Raw genomic sequence first — 21,263 nt, forward strand, 5'->3', positions numbered from 1 at the left:
AGAGCCTGAGGGTATTGCATGTTATGATTGTGTGGGGATGGGAAAAGTCAATTCCGGATATCCAGAGTTGGCGCGTTTGCCACTAGATGGCCGAATGCTGGTAAAAAGGAGACTTCCGGTGGAGGAAGAGAAATACGTGAAAGAAACCGTCATTCAGTTCTTACCTTTGTTTTAGCGTCTCAGGTCTCGGAATCAACCGTGTTGAAAGTGTATCTGTTATCTGATGAAAAAAGAAGTGTATATTGAGTGGAGTAGTGAGTTTGTTACCAGGCAAGAATCAAATTTTGAGATGGAGTATTTATTATGAAAGTTGGTTTCTTCTTGTTCTTATGGGCTGGGCATCTATATTTATCTCGGTAGTTTACGCTCACGAGCTTTTTCTAGCCCTTGAGCCGGGGTTGAGCCAAAAAATGATCTGGTAATCAAAATCTTTGCTGAAGATATTTCTTCTTTAAAGTTTCTCACTACCATGGAAGAATGGATGCTGAATGATCTATTGGAATGTTCTGTATGCCTAGAACGGCTAGACATTTCCAGTAGGGTTCTGCCTTGCCAGCACACATTTTGCAAGAAATGTTTAGAAGAAATCATCACCACTCAAAAAGAATTGAGATGCCCAGAATGCAGAGTTCTGGTTTCAACAAAGCTGGAAGACCTGCCACCTAATGTTCTACTCATGAGGATTTTGGAGGGGATGAAGAACGTTCCTAGAACAAAACAAGCTGGAGATACTCAGACAACAGTTCAGACACAAGAAACTACTCACAATGCCAACATACCGGTTGCTTGTGTTCTTCCTCAGCAGCAGCAGCAACAACACCCCAAGATTCATCCAGATGTTCATGGAAAGATAGAATCCACACCAAAGAACCCAGTGACACTGCACCAGCCATGTGCCAAAGCACTGTATGATTACATGCCCCAAGAACCTGGAGATCTGGGTTTCAAGAAAGGTGACATAATTATTCTGAAAAAGAGAGTTGACGCCAACTGGTATCATGGAGAGAAGAACGCAAGCCAAGGTTTCTTTCCTGCTTCTTATGTCCAAGTCCTAACTCCATTACCCAATGCAACAGTACCCCAATGTGTTGCCTTGTACGATTTCAAAATGAGTGCCGAAGACGAAAAGGATTGTCTAACTTTCAACAAAGGAGCTGTAGTGACAGTCATACGTCGAGTTGACGAAAACTGGGCAGAAGGAAGACTTACTGAACGGATTGGCATCTTTCCTATTTCTTTTGTCGAAATGAATAGCGCTGCCAAATTACTGATGAAAATATCTACAAACTGTCAACCGGGTCCATCTCGTTCAGCTCCGGCTTTACCCGTCACTTCTGCCAATATTCAAAATTCACTCAACAGTATAACCAATTCATCAATTTCGTCTTCGTCCACTACACCAGCGACCACAAGTTCTGATTCGTCCCCTTCAAGCGTAACTAATCGTGTTGTACCTCGTGAAAAGCGTTTCAGCCTCAATGTCAACCAACAGACGCATCAAACTCAGTACAACCGTCGATCAGTGGAAATATCAACTCGCCATCGAGGTTTGACGGTCAGCACATCGGAAAGTGAACTTCAACCATTGGTAATAAACAAAATATCACCAGCTTAGTATCATCTTTAGAATTCAGTTAACGTGAATTTTGTTTTCTTTAAAGGTACCGGGTGTCAGTTCACCTCCGCCACCTGGCCCACCGTCATTCATGACTCCACCAGCTCTTTATATTGCACTGTATCCATACAAGCCACAGAAAGCTGACGAGTTGGAACTCAGGAAAGGCGCTTTGTATACAGTCAGTGAAAAATGCCAAGATGGCTGGTTCAAAGGGTCCAGCGTTCGCACACAAAAGATCGGGGTATTCCCCGGTAACTATGTTCAGGCTGTCCGGTCACAGCCACATACTCAGGTTAATCCTCCACCTCCGGCGCCAATCGCTCCTCAGGTTACTACTCCCGTTCGATCCACCAGCCAGCCAAGCACGATCCATCCGCCGCCCAAGCTCCCTCCGCGGGCTCTGAGTCCAGCTGCACAAAATATCGGCTCCGTCATGAGTCCTGTTCTTTCGTCGCAAGGCTACAAACCTATGTCGGCCATGACCGGAAGTACGTCTAGCTCGGCATCAGTTCCTGCAGCAGTCGTGGCACGATTGGCCACTACTCCTGCTCCTGCCCCGGCATTATCTCCTCGGGCTACCACGCTAATCAGCCCACCTCCCAATGTAGCCATAAGTGGAGGTGGAACAGAGCCGGTCGGCGCACCAAACCAGCTGGAAAAGAAAGACAAGGAAAAGTCAAGTGTCAGCTTGATGAAACGACTAACATGCCGGAAAAAATCTTCACCTCCACTCCTGCATCCGTACTCGATCGACAACCCAGTTTTTGAAGATGGTTTTCAAACGCACGTTGTCTCTAAAACAACTTGCCTTACTCCCACTCCAGCTCCCGTACACGTTAGGTTTGTTATTTTTGTTGTATTTTCTTATCTTAATGGAAATGACGTTGTACAACTTGAACAATGCAGGTCCGGCTCGTGCCCCAGCCAGCTGTTGCAAGTCGTCCCGGGTCCTGAACGTTTGGAACGAGAAGCGGAAACCAGATCACAGGAAAAAGGAAGGCACTCGATGGGAGGTTCGCAACGACTTCGCTCGAACAAACACCGACCCAACATCCTCCCCGCTTCGGGCAACGTGTCGGTGTTCTCTCGTTCCATTTCGACAACGACCCCCGCCAGCGCCTCAAGTCACGAAGCGATGGCTGCGGCTTCCGTTGCTGTTGTCGCCCCTCGAGACAAGAGGGTGAGAAGCCCCGCTTCGCCCGTCGTGAGTGAAAGGTACGTTACTTACAAGTCAAGTGGAAGTATATTTATTAGGTGTCAAATTTCCTAAAAGTGAGAAATTGTTGTGGTCAATTCAGGTTTCGTTGCATCACGCCTTATCCACCCAACAGCGAGTACGAGCTGGAATTGCGTATCGGCGACATTGTTTACGTGCACAAAAAGAGAGACGACGGCTGGTACAAGGGTACTTTGCATCGCACAGGAAAAACAGGATTGTTCCCAGCCTCATTTGTTGAAAGTTGCTAAAAAAAAATCCGAGCCGGAAACGAGTATTTAAGTTTCTCGCGCCCTCCTTTATTTCTCAAAAATCTCCTTTTTTCCTAGAAACGCAGAGTAAAGAGTTTAGAAATCACGTCCTTCTATGATGAACTCTTCTCGAAGAAGAAAACAACAGTGTGCAATTTAGTGCCTTTGAAAAGATTCAATCTTCTCCTTCTCAAGTTGTTGTTTGTTCACTGTTAGAAGCTGAGACTTGTATGTTGGAAGGAACCGGTATGTTCACGCTTTCGTTCACAATTTTTTCTCCCCGTATATAATTGATTATGACGTTCAACTTGTTGCTGAAAGATTTAAACACAAAAAAAAACAAAAAAAAAACTGTAAACTTTTTCTCCTCAATCTGATTCGCTCTATTGATCTTCTCTCCCACGTTCTTCCCCTAGCTTTAGGGCGTTATATGTATTTTCAGTTCATTTTTTTGTATGTTCAAGGTATACCTGCACACTTAAACTGTCCCTGCTTGAATGCCTGGTTTTGACGTATTTATATTCGTCTGTTGATTCTCATTCAAATACACTTGATTCCACTGAATTCTATAGAATCGTGAAATGAGTTGCAAAATAATTGCTTACAAATAGGCACAAGCTTTAAGGCGTTGATTTATTAAATTTTTTAGATTACTATACAATTCCACATTTATTTCCTTGTAGGTGCACTGCGCATGAAGAAGCGAATTTTGTTTGGCGCCTTTTTTTCAAACGTTGCCAAAAATCATTGGAAACTGGCAACGCTGTGTTCAAGGCAGACGAAAATACTTCGTTAATTTTTGAATTGCTTTCGAAGAGGATTATTCTAATGAGCAGTTGAGCACGTTCTTGCCCACAATTGTATTTAATATTTAAGAAAAAAATGGCGGTCGTTAGATTGTGAAACTATGATGTAGAATGCATTTTTACACTAGTGTGATAACTTATAAATGAATAGGCCTCCACCGAAATGCGTCACGAAGTGATATAGAGCACTTTGGAAGATAGGTTCTTACATTTACGACACGTGTGCTGAGCACTTTGGGTACTTTGGATAGCTGGATTAGCTTAAGAATCTCCTTATAATTATGATGTAACTAAGCCCTTCGAAGCTGTACTCGAGATCGTTGGAAGCTTGTATACAGGTATTATTTACTGTATTGATATCTAGTGGTAATTGCTGTCATATGTAACAATATAAAAATTATATTAGTATTCTTGAAATGCAGGATTATCTCATTGAACCATATACTAAATTTCTAAATCGTAGATGCTGAAATTGAGGAGATCAATATTCAACTGGCAATGGGCTCACTTTAACTTCGACAAACCCAGGTATTGCACATTTTTTGTCATTTTGACTTCGAATTATAGCTAGCTCTTTCCAAAGCCTGTTTGTTTTATTTGAAAATGCAATAGCCATATATCTCACGATACGTGGTACTTTTGTAAATCTGCCCGTATATATTCAAAAAGTAAGACGATTTGTTGGATGCACAATTCGATTTATTCCTACCGATTGGGCCTTTCCAGTTTCTATAACAGTTGGGCATGGTCTGCCATGTCTTCTTGTCGACTATGGAAAATTGAGTATATATTTGACGTGAAAGATGGTGGTGAATCTGATTATTATGGAAAGTGCCCAGTATATAGTAAAACAAAGTCTCTGGGGGGATTTGTTTTTCCTTGTCCAATTCTCATCTCTTTCCATTTTCGATTTCCCTTTTTTATTATCAAACATTCTCTTTTAGTTTTATTTGCTCTATCGATCGCGTTTCACACCGTATTGTTATCTATTTGTCTTGTTCCCAAGTTTTGTGGCGTCGTATTTTGTTATTGCAAATATCTGTTGGCAGGGACGTTTCTTTTTCGGGCCCTTTCTTTACGAGTGCAGAGCATAGCGTATTTTACGAACTTTCATTCGCTAGCAGATGGAATACATCTTTTATGATGGAAATCAATCTTGCAAGTCTTACCCAACAGGAAAGACCTGCTAGGTCCATATATGTATTCCACATTATTTCCAACTGAAATGATCTGACAGGGATTACTTCTTATGAATGCAGGGAAATATTCGAATTTGGCCAACACAAAAGGGCTGTACATCTCTTTCTATTTCCTGTTTGCAAACGAAGTCCGAGACCTATAGTCAGTCGATGTAACATTGTGAATAGAAGCCTTTATATCCATGAGCTCATTATGCGACATTCATCCATCACCATCGATCCATTTCGTTATCGATCTATCATCATTCAGTTCTGTAGAAACTAGGTCTCTGGATTGCGGCCTTGATAGTGCGAGGAGAATTGAATGTCTTTTTCGTTGTTTAGAGTGCTTTCTAGAACTAGCAACTGGCCAGACCGGTTGTAAAGAAAACATAGTAATGGGAGGTGTTGATTCAATTAGCCCGTTCTCGCGTCCAATTCTAATGCTTATCGATTAATAGTCAGTGCCATGTCGAAGTAATAGAGGGTCCCGTGTCATCGACACACATCAGGAAATCGGATCTGATCGGAGCACTTGTACGGTACATGATTGTCTTTCTCGCGCACCACCATCCAACTTGTCCTTCTTGTCGCTGTAATTTCATTGTGGTGTCACTTAAGTGGTCGCTGGGGGGTAGAGAGGAGGAAGACTCCAATTAGCCAAAGAGCAGCCAGCCCATATCGTCTAGTATGTCGGTATTACATACACCACAATTGATTCGAGTAAATTTCATTTGCGCCTATAATCCGCTTCCAAAATTTGTGAATAAGCCGGCCTTGACAACAGCTATCCCCCTCTAAGTTTTGATCGTTGTTTATCGTCCATTTCTCCGAGCGCCGGGAAAGACGTAGGAACGTAGGAAAATAGCCTACACTGTATAGATTTATGTGCCGTCCTTGTTGGTATTATTGATTTAGACGGTTGATGAGCTCTGTGCACGCTAGAGACAAGGAAAAGAAAAATTATGGGAATTGCATTTAATCAGGTTGGATAGCGAGAAGGAGAGAATAACGCGTTCACCTATACTCGACCTTTTTCTCTATAAGAGAGAGAGTCTTCTTAATCAAATGATGCAGTTGTTGCCAGGCAACGTATCGACGAACGTTTCGATAAACCTCTTTGCGAAATTGCTGGTACCAGCGGGACGGGACCAGTCAGGGGACAGTTTCCTCGACAGCTTGATATACTTGCCGGGCTAGAAAGAGATATTTTTCACTATTGTCCGACATCCGACCAATCAATCTACATTGACTGGTAGAGTTTCGCTCGAAAAGTGACAGCTGTGGCTATTTTATGTTTGTCAATCTCCTTTTTTTGTAACTTTTCCACATACTAAATGGCCGGACGACGTTCAGCCGAGTTCCAGCTGAATTGATTTCGGTGCGTTTTTTTCCCCACTCGAGAAGTGTATCGAGTAGTCAATCGACCGTACTTTGTGAACCTCTCGAACGAATGCCTATGGATCTATTCTGTTGTCCTTCTGTAGAAAAGGTCAAGTCGATTCGAGATTGTAGTGTCTTGCATCTCTGTTGTTTGACAAACCCTCGAGCACGATGTAACACCGATGGCCATATCTTTTTGATTTGGTTTCCTCGGTCCCGCGTTCAGAAAGCTTGGCGCTTGATCGTTATCGATCGATATCACGATCAAAGCCGAGCTGTTCTCGTCGTGCGATTTAACGAATAAGACAAAGAAAGATTTGAATTTCTAATCACTATGACCTTTGATAGAACATTTCTATTTAATGAACTTGAAATCCCCCCAGACTGATAGGCTACAGTGGGTTTTTGCGTGTGCTAGACGATGAGCCCCAACAGTTTTATAGAATGGAGTTGCGTGTGATGTTGGAAGATCAAACAGAACATTTGGGGAGAAAAAAGTTTGGTTGTTGGCAGGAAATGGAATCCTTCAAACAGACGGGTTGGCACAAAAGGTTATAGGTTCTTTTTGGTTTTCAAACGGCGTAGTGTTACTGATATTTGCAACGTAATCCAATTATCCTTAAAAAAAAGTGCGTCTTTTTTCTGTATAACACTGGAATGACTTATACCACCTGTAACTGAAATAAGGTTAAGTGTTACTAAAATATGATATTAATCTTCGTTAGCGCGTACGTGGCGAATTGATTTAAATTGGCCATTCGCATCGTCCCATCTCATGGACTTCGTGTCTGTCATTTTTACAGTTAGGATGGAAAACACTTTTTCTTGCCCAATATCTCAGTCTCACCTGATTTCGCGCAAACAATCGTGCCTCAGTGGGATTGTTATCTGAATCACGTCAACAGGACTGTCAAAGAATAATTAAAATATGACTATGTGTGGGTTTTTTTTTTTTAATTGCTCTATGCTTGTACTTCATTATAACCAAGATTTTGTTTTCGCGAACGAATACCCGGATTTTAGTTACGTGGAACGAATTTATGAAAACTACCTTGTCATAAATATTAATGATTTATTAATTAAAAATAAATATAGTAATCAAAACGTAAATGCCCTTGTCACTAGGGAGAATATGAGTAGGCACATTGGCTGTAAATGAATAAAGTAATTCCAATTCGTAGAGCATCGCAGAACCGAAAATCAAATTTTCTTATGTAATTCGTGTCATCTTCTTTCACGAAGGACTTTGAAGATTTTTCGAGGACGATTAAACTTGGTGCCGCTCCATGATGTGTAAATTCTATGCTAATTCAGTCCTGAACCTCATGACCGCTGATAACTAAATGTCACCTGACGTCTTGAGTGCACCCGTACTCTACGGTACCAGCTTCGCCGATCTAAAGAAACTGCTGCGTTCATTGAGCTACAAAGTTTTGTAAAGTGTAGAGACGCGGCGAATTTATTTTTAAAAGTATAGGTTATTACGTGAAATATTATGCAAGTAATTCTGTGCGCTTAGCTCTGCTGTAGGTTCTGTGAAAACGGCATTGAATGGATTTAAACTGGGACACAAGTACTGGAAACATTTCAAGTGCAGGGGGGAATTTGGGACGCTCGAATCCAATAAAGTCGGAATTCTTATCGAATTCCGACACAATTATTTGCTGGTTTTTTCAACCTAACCTTAAGAGCGCTGGGGAAAGTATTTTTTTTTTTAATTGTTGGGAGCGTGAAAATTACGGCGACGGTTATAGGGATAATCGTCTTTTTTAAAATGATTATTTATTATTGTAAAATGGCTCCTGGTATTAATTCATTTTCTAATTCATTTCCTCCTGTCCTTTTGATTCCATCAAACTAATTCCGTCGCGTGATTTTTCCTCCGGTTGTGTAGGCTATCCTTTACGCATCATTTCTCGTGGCCATGGAAAGGAACAGCGCAGTTTTTTACGACAGGATGATGCCGGGACACGGAAGTCCAACCCCTCCATCACTAAATGATGCTGCTGATCACGAACGTCGGACAATGACACCCGCCATTTCAACCTTCGCCTGACATGTTGTTTCATCGATCGGCTAACGTGTGGCATTTATCCTTGTACTAATTTTATTTTTAGTAAATTCAAATTAATTTTTTTCATTCCAGGTTTGAATTTGATTTTGCCAGGCTTTCCTTGTAGGCTAAACGTTATTGAACTAGACGTAACCGGCTTTGCTTTGTTTCGAGAGAAAAAAAATTCAAAATTGAATGTGTAGAGTTTTAAACGGCACCTTAAAAGGTATAGAGTTGACGTTATTATGTTTATTAATCTAATCTGAAGGGAGATCAAGTTTAATATCAACCGGTTTTTTTTTGTATTTTTTTCATGTTTTCTTTTTCAATTCAGTAGTGAGGCTCGTGACGTGAGAAGATCGTGACAAAGCACGTGCTTTTTTCCATTTTTCCACCAAACAGGGTTTTTCACACACATCACAAGGTCAGTTTAATCGAGTTTTCTAGCCTGCTCTTGTAAACTGCGTTGTCATAATTTGTAATTTGGTCTTCACTTGTTGACGCACTAGCGGATGATCAAAGCAATTAAATAATGTGGCAATGATGCCAGTGAGCTGCTAGTTCCTGTAATAAAATTCGTGCCCGTAATTTTATTAGAGGGCTTGATCTACAGTCGACTGTGCTCGATGAAGTAAATGCAAACATCAGCCGACTTGAAATGTGTGAAATTTGTTTCCATCCGCAGTACAATCAATTTTTATGGTAATTGCGACTGGCAGTATAAATAATTCAAGATGATCCAGCGTTTCTTGATGAGTAGCTGCAATCGACTTTCGTGAACTCTCCTTGCTTTCATAATGCATAGCTTAGACGTAACATTGCGCCATGCATTTTTGACACCGTTTTCCGAGCGCCATTTATTTGTCTTTCGATTGCACCTGGCCGGGAAAAACCTTACGAATTGGCGAGGGTACCAGTCTGTTCTAGTCACCGGCACGGCGAGCGAGCCGGTCTCAGTACGTACCAGGCATTATAAAGCACGAAAGAAAAGAAAACCTCCGGAAAAAACCCCTTTTTAACAATGAATCCTAAATTACATTCCTTTTTATTTTCCTTTTCTTTTTTTTATTATTATTAGCAACCGGTTGAACTCTATATCCTTTGGCTATACTTACGATAATCGTACCTTAGTTAATTTCGCGAAGCCTTGGCAACATGCCCGTCCATATTCAGATCTTTCTCCAAGTTTTTTTTTTTTCTTTTTAGGTCAGCCCTGTGTAAAAAGGCTTCGGGCTAGAAAATCAAAATAATAAGATCCTCGGACCAACACACATACACACACACGGATAGAAAAAAGAAAAACGAAAGGCCTTCAAGTTGGTAAAGTCTTGACAAAACCCCGTACATGGTGATGCAATTCTTCCCTGTATCTTTCTTTATTAATTATGCTGAATTATATTCAGATCTTCTTTTGCGTAGTGAGGCCAGGGTCAGTGCGCGTCAAGTTTTCCTGGTTGCAGCAGTATGTGACCGTGTCGAATGAATTGACAAGGAGGGCAATGGGAGCTTTGTGTGTTGCGGAATTCTGTCATCGCATCACGTGATCTTTATCGTCATCAACGCTATCGCTTTGTTGAACGTAATAGAATCGACGGAATCCTGCTGCTCGGAAAATGATTAGACCGGCTCCTTGTGGATAGGGAGTTGAGGGAATTGGCGGCCCGTGAGTTTCATGGCAACTTGATTGACGTGATCACAATAACACCGGGAGGGATAATCGTTGGGGTGACAGAATGTCGTTCGGGATCCAAGTCCTCGGGGCCAATCATCTCCGAATAATCCCAAACAATCCCTGCCAGCGATAAGGAGCTTGAAAAACCTTGCGTCGTTGCCTTCGCTGGTTGAAAAGTGAAGGTGGAAGAATCACGTGCATCGAGTCAAGGTCGAGAGACTAGGGAGCCCCAAATAATTCAATTCTTATGTCATTCAATTTTGATTCGACCCATATATTCCATCCAGTCGGGAAGAAGAACCAACATTTGGATTTTGTTATTGTTGTTATGTTACGCTACATTTCGATTAGACACACCAATTTTTCTAGGGAGTCTATTGACCTTGCGAGCTGTTCACCCCCTGGGAGAGTGGGCAGGAGAAGAAGAAGGTGACCTCAACAACTGGCCCTAACCGGTTGATCTTTTGTTGAGGATTTTGTGTCTACTACCTTCCATGTTCGTCATCCCCTCTCTTTCTCCGATGAATTCTCCCTACGTATCAATTCCACCACCTATTCCATCCATCCGAGCTGTGGTGGATGCAAGAGGAGAAAATGGGTGGTAGAGAAAGTAGCTAGGGTCCTACAAAATAAGGTGTAGTCGTTAGACTAGACTCAACTATTCTCTATACATTTCATCCCACCAACCCTCCCGACTTACTTTTTTTTTGCCCGTCCTTTTATATCTCCTCTACATTTTTCTTCTTCCGGAATCTCTCCCTCCTCTCGTGTGCGCCTGTCTTTCGCTCCTCCCTCTTTCCCTCCCCGTTTCTCACTTGACTCCCTCTTTTCTCCTCTCTCCTCCTTCCTTCCATTCCGTCCGCATGCTGGACTTAAAAACCGAACCGAGTGCCGGTTGGAGAGCTAGTCGACGCTGAACCACGTCCACCGACGCATCGGCCCCCACCGAGCCCTTCCACCCGTCACTTACCTAGACACCTTTGGGAGAAACGAAAACAAAACAAACCACCACCACCTAAAAGAATATTCCTTGTGTTGTTTTGTTTTTTGTTTTGTTACCCCGGTTTGGATTATCCATCCATCTTCCCCACAAGCTTTCCCCCCTCTAAAATTCTTCCTCCGGCTCTCGTTTCTCCGTTGTGTACCCGCCAATTTTCATACAAAACCAAAAATTGGACTCGTTTCACCAACACCATCGTCTGGTTCTTCTTGTTCTCCTTCCAATCCATCCTGGGTTTTTCCCCTTTTCGTTTTCCCAGTGCCGTAACATTTTCAGTTCGGAGCGAGCGACGTATTAAATTGCCAGAAAAAACTAAAAGCCGTAAGTTTGTGTTTGACGTAATATTTAAATTTTCTTTCTTCAGGAGCTCCTATGGGACTCCATATTCGGACGATACTACTTTCTGTCGAGTTCACTTGATATGGTACTACCCCATGTAAACTAATCTGTCAGACGTCGGTCAGTTTGCCGACATGTTGCGAAAGGGAGTCTGACATTCTGTCGTTTCTGTTTCTGGCAAAAGAAACAGGATACTGTGCAAAGCGTAGCAGCACCAGCACCACCACTCGAGAATTGTATTTCTTTCTTGTTTCGATCATGATCTTTAGTCAATCAATTATCATTGATCTCTCGACTTGTCTACATCTACCAACCAGTCGAGTGAAAGGGGGGTTAATGTATTGGATCGACATTGTTGCACTTGTGTACAACTCGCTCCCTGTTGTCCGTCCAAAAGGAGATTTAGGGGCGATGTTGATCGAAAACTGGAATGTCTTACATGTTTTGGCAGATTTATCTGGTATTCCGGTAGACGTCGTTAAACGCTAAATCAAGGATAAGTGTGCACAGCTGTCCCCCCTTTCTTTCCGCTAATTATTTGTTCGTACTACTAGGAATAGAACCACTGCCGGGATCGAGGCTTATCGCCGTAATAATTATGGTGCGTACGATTCCCATATTCGGCGATCAAAATTCAGGGCAAGGTCGCCGTCAGTCCGTTAGCCATGGTAGGAAGGCGATAGACAAGGAAATAGGTGTGCGTGTGCAAGTTTTTGAATAGATTTAACTTTCGCTTTTGATCCAATCTCTCTGGCTATCGGTCGGCTGTCGTCAGTCCGTCTAAAGTCTCGCTCCAAACCGGATAGTATTTCATCAAATCCGAAAAAATAATCTCGAGTTTGACGTAAAACATTTTTCTATTTGTCGACGTCTTATCCATTCATCTTTTATTATTTTTTCTATCCCGTTCGCTTTGAAAATTCAGTGTAAGAATGGCCGGTTGTCTCAAAAAAGTAAAATGATGGTGCAAATCTTGATTTCAGTTTGATGGCTCTATGCACTTCATGTCTTCTAAATGTTTCTCTTTTTTTTCTGCTCCTCTTTTGTGATGACGTATTGTTCCGAGCTGCGGTCGGTCCGGGAGTTTTGTCGCAGAAGGGAAGGGAGGGGGGTTGCTCGGAGACGTGGTTTCGCCTCTCGATCGATAGTCTACAGCACAGAGTCGTGACTGGCAATCGTTATGATCTTCTCGCGCTTTTTTTTTTCTTTTCCTTATTGTAACACTTTTTTTTCCTTCATATTGCAGCTACTATGTGTGCTGCGCATACAGGGAATTTCGCCCGTCTATTCCACCTGTGTCGTCATTTGATCGTGTCACTGACTCTGTTTTTTTATTCTTTTTTAGAATGTCTTCCCGTCATTCAACGATGCTGAAAGAGGCCGTCGGGGTTTTCTCCATCCTCATTTTAATGGCTACCGGTGAGTTTATTGACACTTTTTTTTTTCTTTTCTTTTAAACTCTACTTGTTGTTCATAAGATCTCGCTTTAGTGACCTAATAATGTATTACAAGACTCTTACCCAACTCTCCCTCCTTGTCTCCCGCCCGCCATTTGTCAACGTGACGCAACTAACAACGAACGAAAAGCCCCCCACATTTTTCTACTACGGTAAACCCTCCCCTGTCTGGGAAAGAAAGAAAAAGCTTTTTTCTCTGTTTTTCCCGTTCCGAGACCGGAAACCTTTTTTTTTTTTACATTTCCGAATCAACGGGTGCGGTTTCTATCTTTACGTTATCACGGTGCACCAACGGCTAAGGTTGAATCGACCTTCGTTGATTAGTAGAACGCGTCGAGTTTATTTAGAAAAATAACAGCAATACAAAAAGGAACGAATAAAACTTAAAAAGAGGCCGAGGTAGAAGGTATCGCCAATTAGCTCAATTATTTTTGATCCGACTTTAACCATGACCGAATTTGTGTGAACGAAATTTTGGGGTTTAATGGCCGCTGGTGATTGTTCAGAGACACAATTAAGGTGAGATAGAACTAGGCCATTGAGACACCCAACCAGAACGACCGAAATGTCATTCTACTTGTCAGATTTTCTAATTTGCCAAGTGCTTTTGCGTGCACAGCAGCCCAGCAGCAGCCTCTAATGTATTTCAGGGCTCTTTAGGCTACTAGGTGAAATCCAGAGTTTCCTTTTTGTTTTGTATTTTTTTGTTTCTTTGCGTATCCCGCTGGCAACTGTCCATTGCCGGATAACCTTGCGGCTCTTAGTAGCGGACACACACGGGACGGAAACGCGAATAGGAATGACAGGAACGTTGAAATAACGACAATCACGCACGTAGACAGTCGACTCGGCGGATACCAATACCCAGTTGAGAAGGTCGTTGTCTTTTGCTTTTTGTTTCGTGGTATTATTATTGTCTACAACGTGTCCGACAAAATCACGTCGACCTTTTCGATTATCTTGTTTGTTGTTTTCCCGTCGAGTTAATCCGTTAGAAAAAGGAAAGAATTCGCTTTGATGGGGAAGGCGAAATGTCGTGGCTCTCTCGTGAAATGTCGGGCGGATTTTTTATTGAATTGAAGGAAACATTCGAAAATGTGAACGGAGCGCGCCAAATTTGAATGTCTTGTGTGTCTTGTACCCGGAAAGAAAAACTCACGTTTTATTCTTTTCTTTTTCCTGTTGTGGTTTCTTCTCTCTTTCGTCCCTCACGCAACTGAAACAGTAAAAGACCTGCGCTGAGTGATTACTTTCCTTTTGTTTCCCCCCTCCACTTTTACTTTATTTCTTTGATACGATCCAATTCGTCCAGAATAACCCAAGAAGTTGGTCGGGCAAGTTTCCAGTTCAATCCAACCGTTTCCTCCCGTTTTATTTATACATTCCTCTCGGGAGTGTTTCTTTATTTTCATTTTTAATGAGAAATACTCTACGAATTCAATCCCCGCGTATCCGATTGCTCTCCGTTTCCACCATCTCGCTCGGATGTGTTAGTGACACTGTAAGAGAAACTGTAACTGTTTCAGTTTCCACAAATATGTTTTGAATTGTGCACGATGAGTTGGAAGGGCTCCGTCGGCGGCAGGCGTAACGGTTTCATTCTCGTGACAATAAAGGGGTTGTTCTTCTTCCATCGCAGCTGTGTGTCAGCAGAGGGGGAAAACCCATGGATAGAAACGCAAAGGTAATAGAATGGAAATGTGTGTGTTCAAGCAGCAGCCACAGGAATCTGATCGATAGAGCCGCCAAAGGGAGGCCTGTAAAAATTGGAGTGTACAGCATACACACAGCCGTGCTGCTTTTATGCTACCCCCTTTGTTATTTACAGCACGTAGTAGAAGAGTCAAATATTAGCTTTGTAGTTCTGTTATTAGAAACCGAAGGGGAAATGTTGTTGTAAATCATTTTCGCTATCTTTACATGAGATCAAGGATATTTTTTATTTGAGTTTTGTTATTATGTCTCCGCCTTGGAATTCGTTGTTTTTAGGGTTATCGAGAAATGAATGGCAAATAGTACTCGGAATCGGCTCTCCCCTACAGGTCTCGTATCTCTTATTTCTTGTTGATTACAGGGCAATTCGTTTCAAATTGTTGGGAAGCGAATCGAGTAGTGCTGCGTGTCGCCGTTGGGATATATTATTTGGAGAGTGATGCATTTCCCCGAGAGCAATGGATCAATCAAAATGTACGGCGAGAACGGTGGGGGGCAAAGAGTCGATCTGCTGGTAACTTGAGCCAAGAATTGTTTGGCTATGACAATAGTTTACTCTGCGTCATCGTCATATAGAGGGATGACACTTGGATGGAAATTCAATCCACAACCTGCCAAGTTTTTCTTTCCTACTTGGAAGAAAGAGCTGGATGGAGAATAGCGGCCCGTTACTACTATCTATTATATAATTGTACATGTCTTGACGTCAAATCTTGATCTGGTGACAATGAAATCAAATCGCCGTTGGAATTGTGTTTATCCTTGTTGTGCTGTGATTCAGTAGCACTTGACCTGCGATTGACGTTTCTGATGAGATGTAACTGACTATAAAGCTGATGGATTTTCGAGTAGTTGCTTGGGTAGTTGCCGGGAGCGAATCGGCGGTCACGATCAGATTGGTTTCAGTACAGCCGGAATAAAAGGCGATTAGAGATTAATGGAGTCATTCGGGTCGACTTTCCTTTTCAATTACTGCAAGTGTAGCCGGGACCGCCTCAAAAGACAATAGGACCAATGAAATAGATAGACGTACAAGGATTGACTTGAATTTCTACCGAGAAACATCTGTCCCATTTTCCGCCGATTGTTCGTGAGAGACTGCTCCGTGAATACCACCCCGAATAAAGTCGAGCTCGATGATTATGTTGCGTGACGTAAGAGAAAAGAAAAAACAAACGACGATTCTGACATTGACTCGTTGTCATAGACACCACCACTATCTAGAATGAAACGCGTGGCACAGCGAAGTTCCACCTTTGCTCGGCCAACATTTCACGGTCGCCGAGAACGACCCAAGGACAATGGGACGCGACCAATTGCTTGTGTGGCCTCTTCTAGTAAAACAACAACAACATCCCGTAGAAAGAGCAAGAAATGGAACTTTGGAGGATCAGTTTCGCTTTGTCGCCTGTCGAGATGAAGTAAAAGAAAATGAGAACTGACGTGAAGTAGTAGCAAAGTAGAAATAGCTAGCCCCCACACCGTGTTCCTGTGTCTTTTTCTTTCGTGGAACTGCTGCCGGAGCTAGAGTGCATATAGTATTGATCGCCTCGCATCTCTTCATCTCTCGACGATGTAGTAGTAAGCAAAAGCAGTCGCCATAGAGTGGAGAGGGGGATACGGCCTCATCTATAGTCGGGAGTAGGATAGAAGCCGAGCAAAATGGGCGGGCTGGTATAACGTGGGAGGACCGTCAGCCGTACGAAACTCTCTGCCATATACGACTGAGATATGAAGACGGAAGCTACGACTACACACATTTTAAGAGATAAGATGTGCTCGTCGACAGTCGTCAAAAAGAATTGATTCGCTCCTATCGCGCCCACCCACCACATCTCTGATTTAGTCTCTGAAATCCCCCGGATTTCATCTGCTGTAAATCCAGCGGGCGGCGTCTTATTCACGTCAAAATCTACCTCTTTGTAGATGTTGAGATATCAACTTGAAAGCCCTAAAATAACCCAATTATAACATGTGTGTAAAAGATCTTGAAAAGAAAAGAAGATGAGACTTTGAAAAAGATGTCATGTTCAGTTCATCGAAACCTTGAGAGAGAGAGAGAGTATCTCTGCATTAGATAGCGGGTAGAAAATTCTTGGGGGACGTCGAACTGCGGTAGGCTTCTTCTCGGCTGTAGCTCCCGAACTGATGGAAACCTTGTCGATCGATAAAAATCCCTCGTCGGTGAAAAAACCATTTCTTTTTCAAACATTTTGAACGGGGGCCAAAAATAACAGACACACACTCGAAGAGGTAGTAGAGAAAGAGCGGAATAAAAGTTTCTTTTTGATTGCGTTGCTCAAAACGGCGAGGAAAGCTTACCAAATATTATCACGGTCAATGCTCGTATCGGATTTTCCCTTTCGTTCCTTTCACGGCCGAGAATTTCGATCAATTGGACCAGATCGTCTTCAAACATCCCCGCCCAATTGCCGAGTTACGACTTGTATAGTCGAGTGAGTATGTTGGCCATTATTTGATACTCTTAATCGCCCCAAGGCGGAGCTCTCTTACTGGTTAGAGGCGCCCTGAAATCCTCCGGCGCGCAATTAAAACGATTTTTTTTCTTCTTTGCCCTTTAGACATGTGTGGGTGTAAGAACCCTGTGTGCTGAGATTAAAAGTATTTCAAGTTAATAGAATCAATAGCACTAAACTCGTGAATAAGACCTTCATCATCTTGAAAGTATCAACAGCTCCCATAAGAGAGTGGAAGAAAGAAAACAAGGATCGAAAGTGACTCAGTGAGCTCGAGCCCCAGTCCCAGTCCCAGTGCTCGTTAAATCTTTGATTTATCCACATCGGATTCCACGTGCAATAAGCCATATACATTCCCCAAGTTTCTCGTCCGGCGATTTATTCCAAAGATAGACGTAGATTGGGTTAAAAAGAAAATACCGTGTCCAGAAAAGTTAGGGTGACAAATAATGGGCGAAACGAATCAAACATTCAATGGATAGAGAAATAAAAAATAAATAAAAGGAAAGGAGAAAAACAAAAAATCCGTTGGGGGGAAATGGGAAATCAATGGCGGATATAATATATTTAGGTTAGAGAGGTGCGAGACCCTTCAAATGCCTTTTGCCAGAGAAACTGGCAAAAGGAAACCGGGGTGGTATAGTAGCGGGACCGTGACTCGGAACTCTGATGGATACTACTACACCGTGGTAATACGGGGAAACGCAGCGTCAAAGAGTTTCTCTGCTTCTTCGTCTTTTTATTTTATTTGAACACACAAGACTGGAGATCAATCGGCGATCGATAGATGCTGGGATAGATCAGCGAGAGTCATGTACAAGACTCTTTCCACCCGCCCCACCCATCCAACTCTTGTGTGTGTCTGTCTATGTGCACGAAAAGCCTTTTTTTCTCTTTTGATCTCTTTCTGCGCTGGAACGAGAAAAGCCATTACCAAAGTTCTCCCCTCTCGCCTGTCTTCTTTTTCGTGATAGATGACTGTTTCTCGTCATAATTACCACCCGGCCCCATCTTTATAGAGCCAAAGCAATCAGTGCTTTGACGTGTACCCGTGTGTCATCTGTGTCTTAGTTAAGCTACTTATTAATGGCAGCGACGTCAAAAAAGAACCTGGCGACATTTCATGACGGTTTGAATTATTATGTGCAGGTATTCTGGCCAGTGGCGGCTCGCATCATTGGGCTTATTCCGGAGAGGACGGTAAGTGCAGAGTTGCCCTTATTTTTACACGCAAAGAAATAATTCGATTATCACTTTGTACTCGGTAATCAATTTTCACCTTGACTCTGTGTGACTTTATGTGTTGTATAGATCCGTCCCATTGGTACAATTTCTACGATTTGTGCAGTGGGAACAAACAGTCGCCGATCGACATCGTCCCATCCACAGCCAAGCCCCAAAACTTCCTGCCCATCCATCTGGGAAATTACGATACGATTGGCAAGTCCTTGACGCTGATCAATAACGGACACACGGGTATACGTGCAATTTCTTAGAACTTTTTAAAAACAGTTAAAATTTAACTTTTTCTTGTATTTCGACGGACAGTTTTGTTGAGTTTGCCGAAAAATTACGCCGACTACCGGATGCCGTTCGTCAGAGACGGCGGTCTCACTAATCAGTTCATCTTCGCTCAGGTGCACTTCCATTGGGGAGCCGAGGGTGTCCGTGGCAGCGAGCACACCGTCAACAACAAACAGTAAAATCCAATTATTCGCAGAATGATTTCGCCTTTCCGTCAACCGTCCATTGTTGTTTGTTTTGTGTCTCTCCCCAGTTACGCCGCCGAATTGCATTTCGTCCATTTCAACAAAAAGTACGGCAGTTTAGGCAACGCAACTTCGCATCCGGACGGACTGGCCGTCCTCGGAGTCTTTGTCGAGGTACTGGAAATGGAAGCCGAGCTTGGCTGATGTCAAGATGGTCATCATTTAATAGTGTGATTATCTTAATTTATTGAACGTCTGTTTGCTTCTCTGTTTGCAGACGTCCAAGGAGGATAATCCGGCTTTCGACCCCATCACGTCGGTCCTGGATCACGTGGTGCACGAAGGGCACGAATGGGAGTTGAACGAGACTCTGTCATTGCGCGACCTCCTGCCGGAATCGCTTTCCAAGTTTTACCGCTACATGGGCTCGCTGACTACGCCCGGCTGCCAAGAAATCGTCGTCTGGACCGTCTTTGCTGACCCCATCACGGCCTCTGAAAGCCAGGTCTGTTCCATGTTTCATTTTTCCGCTTTGGCCGTCGCCGTTTTAGATGCGCACTCTTATCGATTGTTGGACGAGATCGATGTCAAACGGAATAGTCGAAAGTGCTGACTTTTTATTCTACCATCTAAATACCTTTTCAGTTGGCCGAGTTCAGGCAATTGCTTGGCGAAGACGGAGAAATTCTAGTCAACAACTATCGACCGCCGCAGCCGTTGATGGGGCGCACCGTTCACGTCCGATCCTCTTCCACCAAGATGGCCGCTTCCTTGGTCGCCTTCCTTCTGCCCATCGTCGCTGTTTTGGCTCTGTAATTTAACGATAACAAGAAACTTTAGCCAAAGGCCAAAGGGCCTCCAACATCGCAAACTAGTAGTCGATGGTCCGTTAAAAAATAATAAATGAAACCGCCAAACAACACGAAAAAAAACCCAAGGGAAAAAAAAAAGAAAAAAAAAAGATGCCCTTAAAATCATTTCAACTTTGCAATCAAAACACTTTGTTAATTGGTTAAGGAGGAGCCAATAGTGGCCTGCGCATATACCCCTCCCCCATTTCCGACAACACCGAAACCGTCGTGTCACGCTACTTTAATCAGGTTCTCAATATTTTTTTTTAAACTAGTATTTCAAATTTAAAAGACAGGGGGAATCTTTTCCCTCAACAATTCATCGCCATCGTGAAACTACTTTGGATCTTGAAATTGATTAGCTCCAAGTTTTTGTACATAAATAATTATCGAATTCTTTTCCGTTTGACTGTTTTCCTTAACCCAATAGTGATATAGATGGTGATCTAACAAATAGCTGGACAAGGAATTCAAAGACAAGACGATCAGAGAATTCTGCGTCTCTTTTTAGTGATTGAAAACAAAAATCGATTCATTTCAAGTTTAAAATTTGGACAAAACGATATGTAAAAAAAAAATAATAATTTAAAAAGAACAAAAAAAAAGTGAAACCCTTACCGGTTAGGCTCAAGGTAGATGTGTAGTGTCTGCACAATCTTGATAATTACCATCCTTCCAACGCGATTAAAACTAAAAAAATAATAATACTAACCTCCAAAACGTTGCGCGTGACAAGTCCTTTTTCCTATTCATTTTTCTTTTCTTTTTTCAAGAAATCCCGAGATGGTTCATTTAGAGTTTTCTTGACTTGACCCGTCCTTTTTAATTCATTTTGACTATTATTTTCGTTTTGAATAATTTGACGTTGACTGTGTCGAAGACAATGCACAATGAGTCGCAGAGAAGATGTTAAGAACTGTGCTGAACACAAGTGGCCAATGATTCTTCCCATGTACTATAATGCATCCTGTTGTTGGGTACACTGGGTCGAAATCTTGTATAGACCTTTAAAAAACGATAATATATATATATGTAAATAGAAGACTTAAAGAAAAAAGACCCTCTTCCCCACACATCTCTCCTGTCCGTTATTCTATCCCATATGAAATTTCAAAAGTGATTGACGACGTGTTTTGATTCCATTCTCTTCTGATTGATTATGAAATAAAAGCCGTCAAAAATATATATATCTAGCTGTTTCTTTTGTCTCATTGTCTTTTGGGTTTCGCACAATGGCGAAAGTCTTCAGTCTGTTATTGATGAGACCTCAGATGGGGAAGAGCTAAGGGCTCCTCTGAAACTTTGGGTTTCCCTTCATTTGGACGATTGGTTATCATCTTTTGAATGGCACCTATTGCGAGTCTCTTTCTCTCCACGATTTTCCACAAGGAACGCGGGGCGCGCTTATTGTCGTCGTCGATCGTCGTGTCAGCACGTTCTGCGGGCAAAAGTTGCCATCGACTGTTCATGCATGTAGACGAGGGCTCGGTTCCAAGAACTCTTTTGATGGCCGCCTTACGACAAGACGTGTTTGATTCAA

At 42.5% G+C, this 21,263-nt stretch overlaps 2 protein-coding genes across 8 annotated transcripts; both read left to right on the plus strand.

Moving 5' to 3' along the window:
- The first annotated feature begins 89 nt into the window (after positions 1 to 89).
- On the plus strand, positions 90 to 3,646 carry LOC124194611 (E3 ubiquitin-protein ligase SH3RF1-like). Its single transcript, XM_046588873.1, has 4 exons — positions 90 to 1,588; positions 1,662 to 2,458; positions 2,525 to 2,833; positions 2,917 to 3,646. Exons 1-4 carry the CDS (start codon positions 470 to 472, stop codon positions 3,083 to 3,085), a joined length of 2,394 nt encoding a protein of 797 aa, XP_046444829.1. The 5' UTR covers positions 90 to 469; the 3' UTR covers positions 3,086 to 3,646.
- A 230-nt stretch (positions 3,647 to 3,876) lies between these two features.
- Positions 3,877 to 20,769, plus strand: LOC124194614 (carbonic anhydrase 2-like). Of its 7 annotated transcripts, none has more exons than XM_046588880.1 (13): positions 3,877 to 4,229; positions 4,355 to 4,419; positions 8,347 to 8,533; positions 8,599 to 8,731; positions 8,840 to 8,929; positions 9,712 to 9,825; positions 12,862 to 12,935; positions 18,313 to 18,363; positions 18,475 to 18,639; positions 18,712 to 18,862; positions 18,941 to 19,046; positions 19,150 to 19,377; positions 19,518 to 20,769. In XM_046588880.1, exons 7-13 carry the CDS (start codon positions 12,863 to 12,865, stop codon positions 19,686 to 19,688), a joined length of 945 nt encoding a protein of 314 aa, XP_046444836.1. In that variant the 5' UTR covers positions 3,877 to 4,229; positions 4,355 to 4,419; positions 8,347 to 8,533; positions 8,599 to 8,731; positions 8,840 to 8,929; positions 9,712 to 9,825; position 12,862; the 3' UTR covers positions 19,689 to 20,769. The 7 variants fall into 7 exon arrangements, with proteins under 7 accessions (XP_046444836.1, XP_046444833.1, XP_046444838.1 ...); XM_046588877.1 differs by having other exon boundaries at positions 3,897 to 4,229; positions 4,314 to 4,419; positions 9,712 to 9,821; XM_046588882.1 differs by having other exon boundaries at positions 3,903 to 4,229; positions 4,314 to 4,419.
- Positions 20,770 to 21,263: the final 494 nt, after the last annotated feature.

The sequence above is a fragment of the Daphnia pulex genome, chromosome 5 (genome assembly GCF_021134715.1).
Source record: "Daphnia pulex isolate KAP4 chromosome 5, ASM2113471v1".
Taxonomy (NCBI): Eukaryota; Metazoa; Arthropoda; class Branchiopoda; order Diplostraca; family Daphniidae; genus Daphnia; species Daphnia pulex.

Excerpts from the sequence above, each read along its gene's own strand:
- LOC124194611 (XM_046588873.1), top strand. The coding sequence starts at position 470 with ATGGAAGAATGGATGCTGAATGATCTATTGGAATGTTCTGTATGCCTA. Across the intron at positions 1,589-1,661 it reads AAAGTGAACTTCAACCATTG|GTACCGGGTGTCAGTTCACC; the intron begins GTAATAAACAAA and ends TTTTCTTTAAAG. Across the intron at positions 2,459-2,524 it reads CCAGCTCCCGTACACGTTAG|GTCCGGCTCGTGCCCCAGCC; the intron begins GTTTGTTATTTT and ends TGAACAATGCAG.
- LOC124194614 (XM_046588880.1), top strand. The coding sequence starts at position 12,863 with ATGTCTTCCCGTCATTCAACGATGCTGAAAGAGGCCGTCGGGGTTTTC. Across the intron at positions 18,364-18,474 it reads GGCTTATTCCGGAGAGGACG|ATCCGTCCCATTGGTACAAT; the intron begins GTAAGTGCAGAG and ends TGTGTTGTATAG. Across the intron at positions 19,047-19,149 it reads TCCTCGGAGTCTTTGTCGAG|ACGTCCAAGGAGGATAATCC; the intron begins GTACTGGAAATG and ends CTCTGTTTGCAG.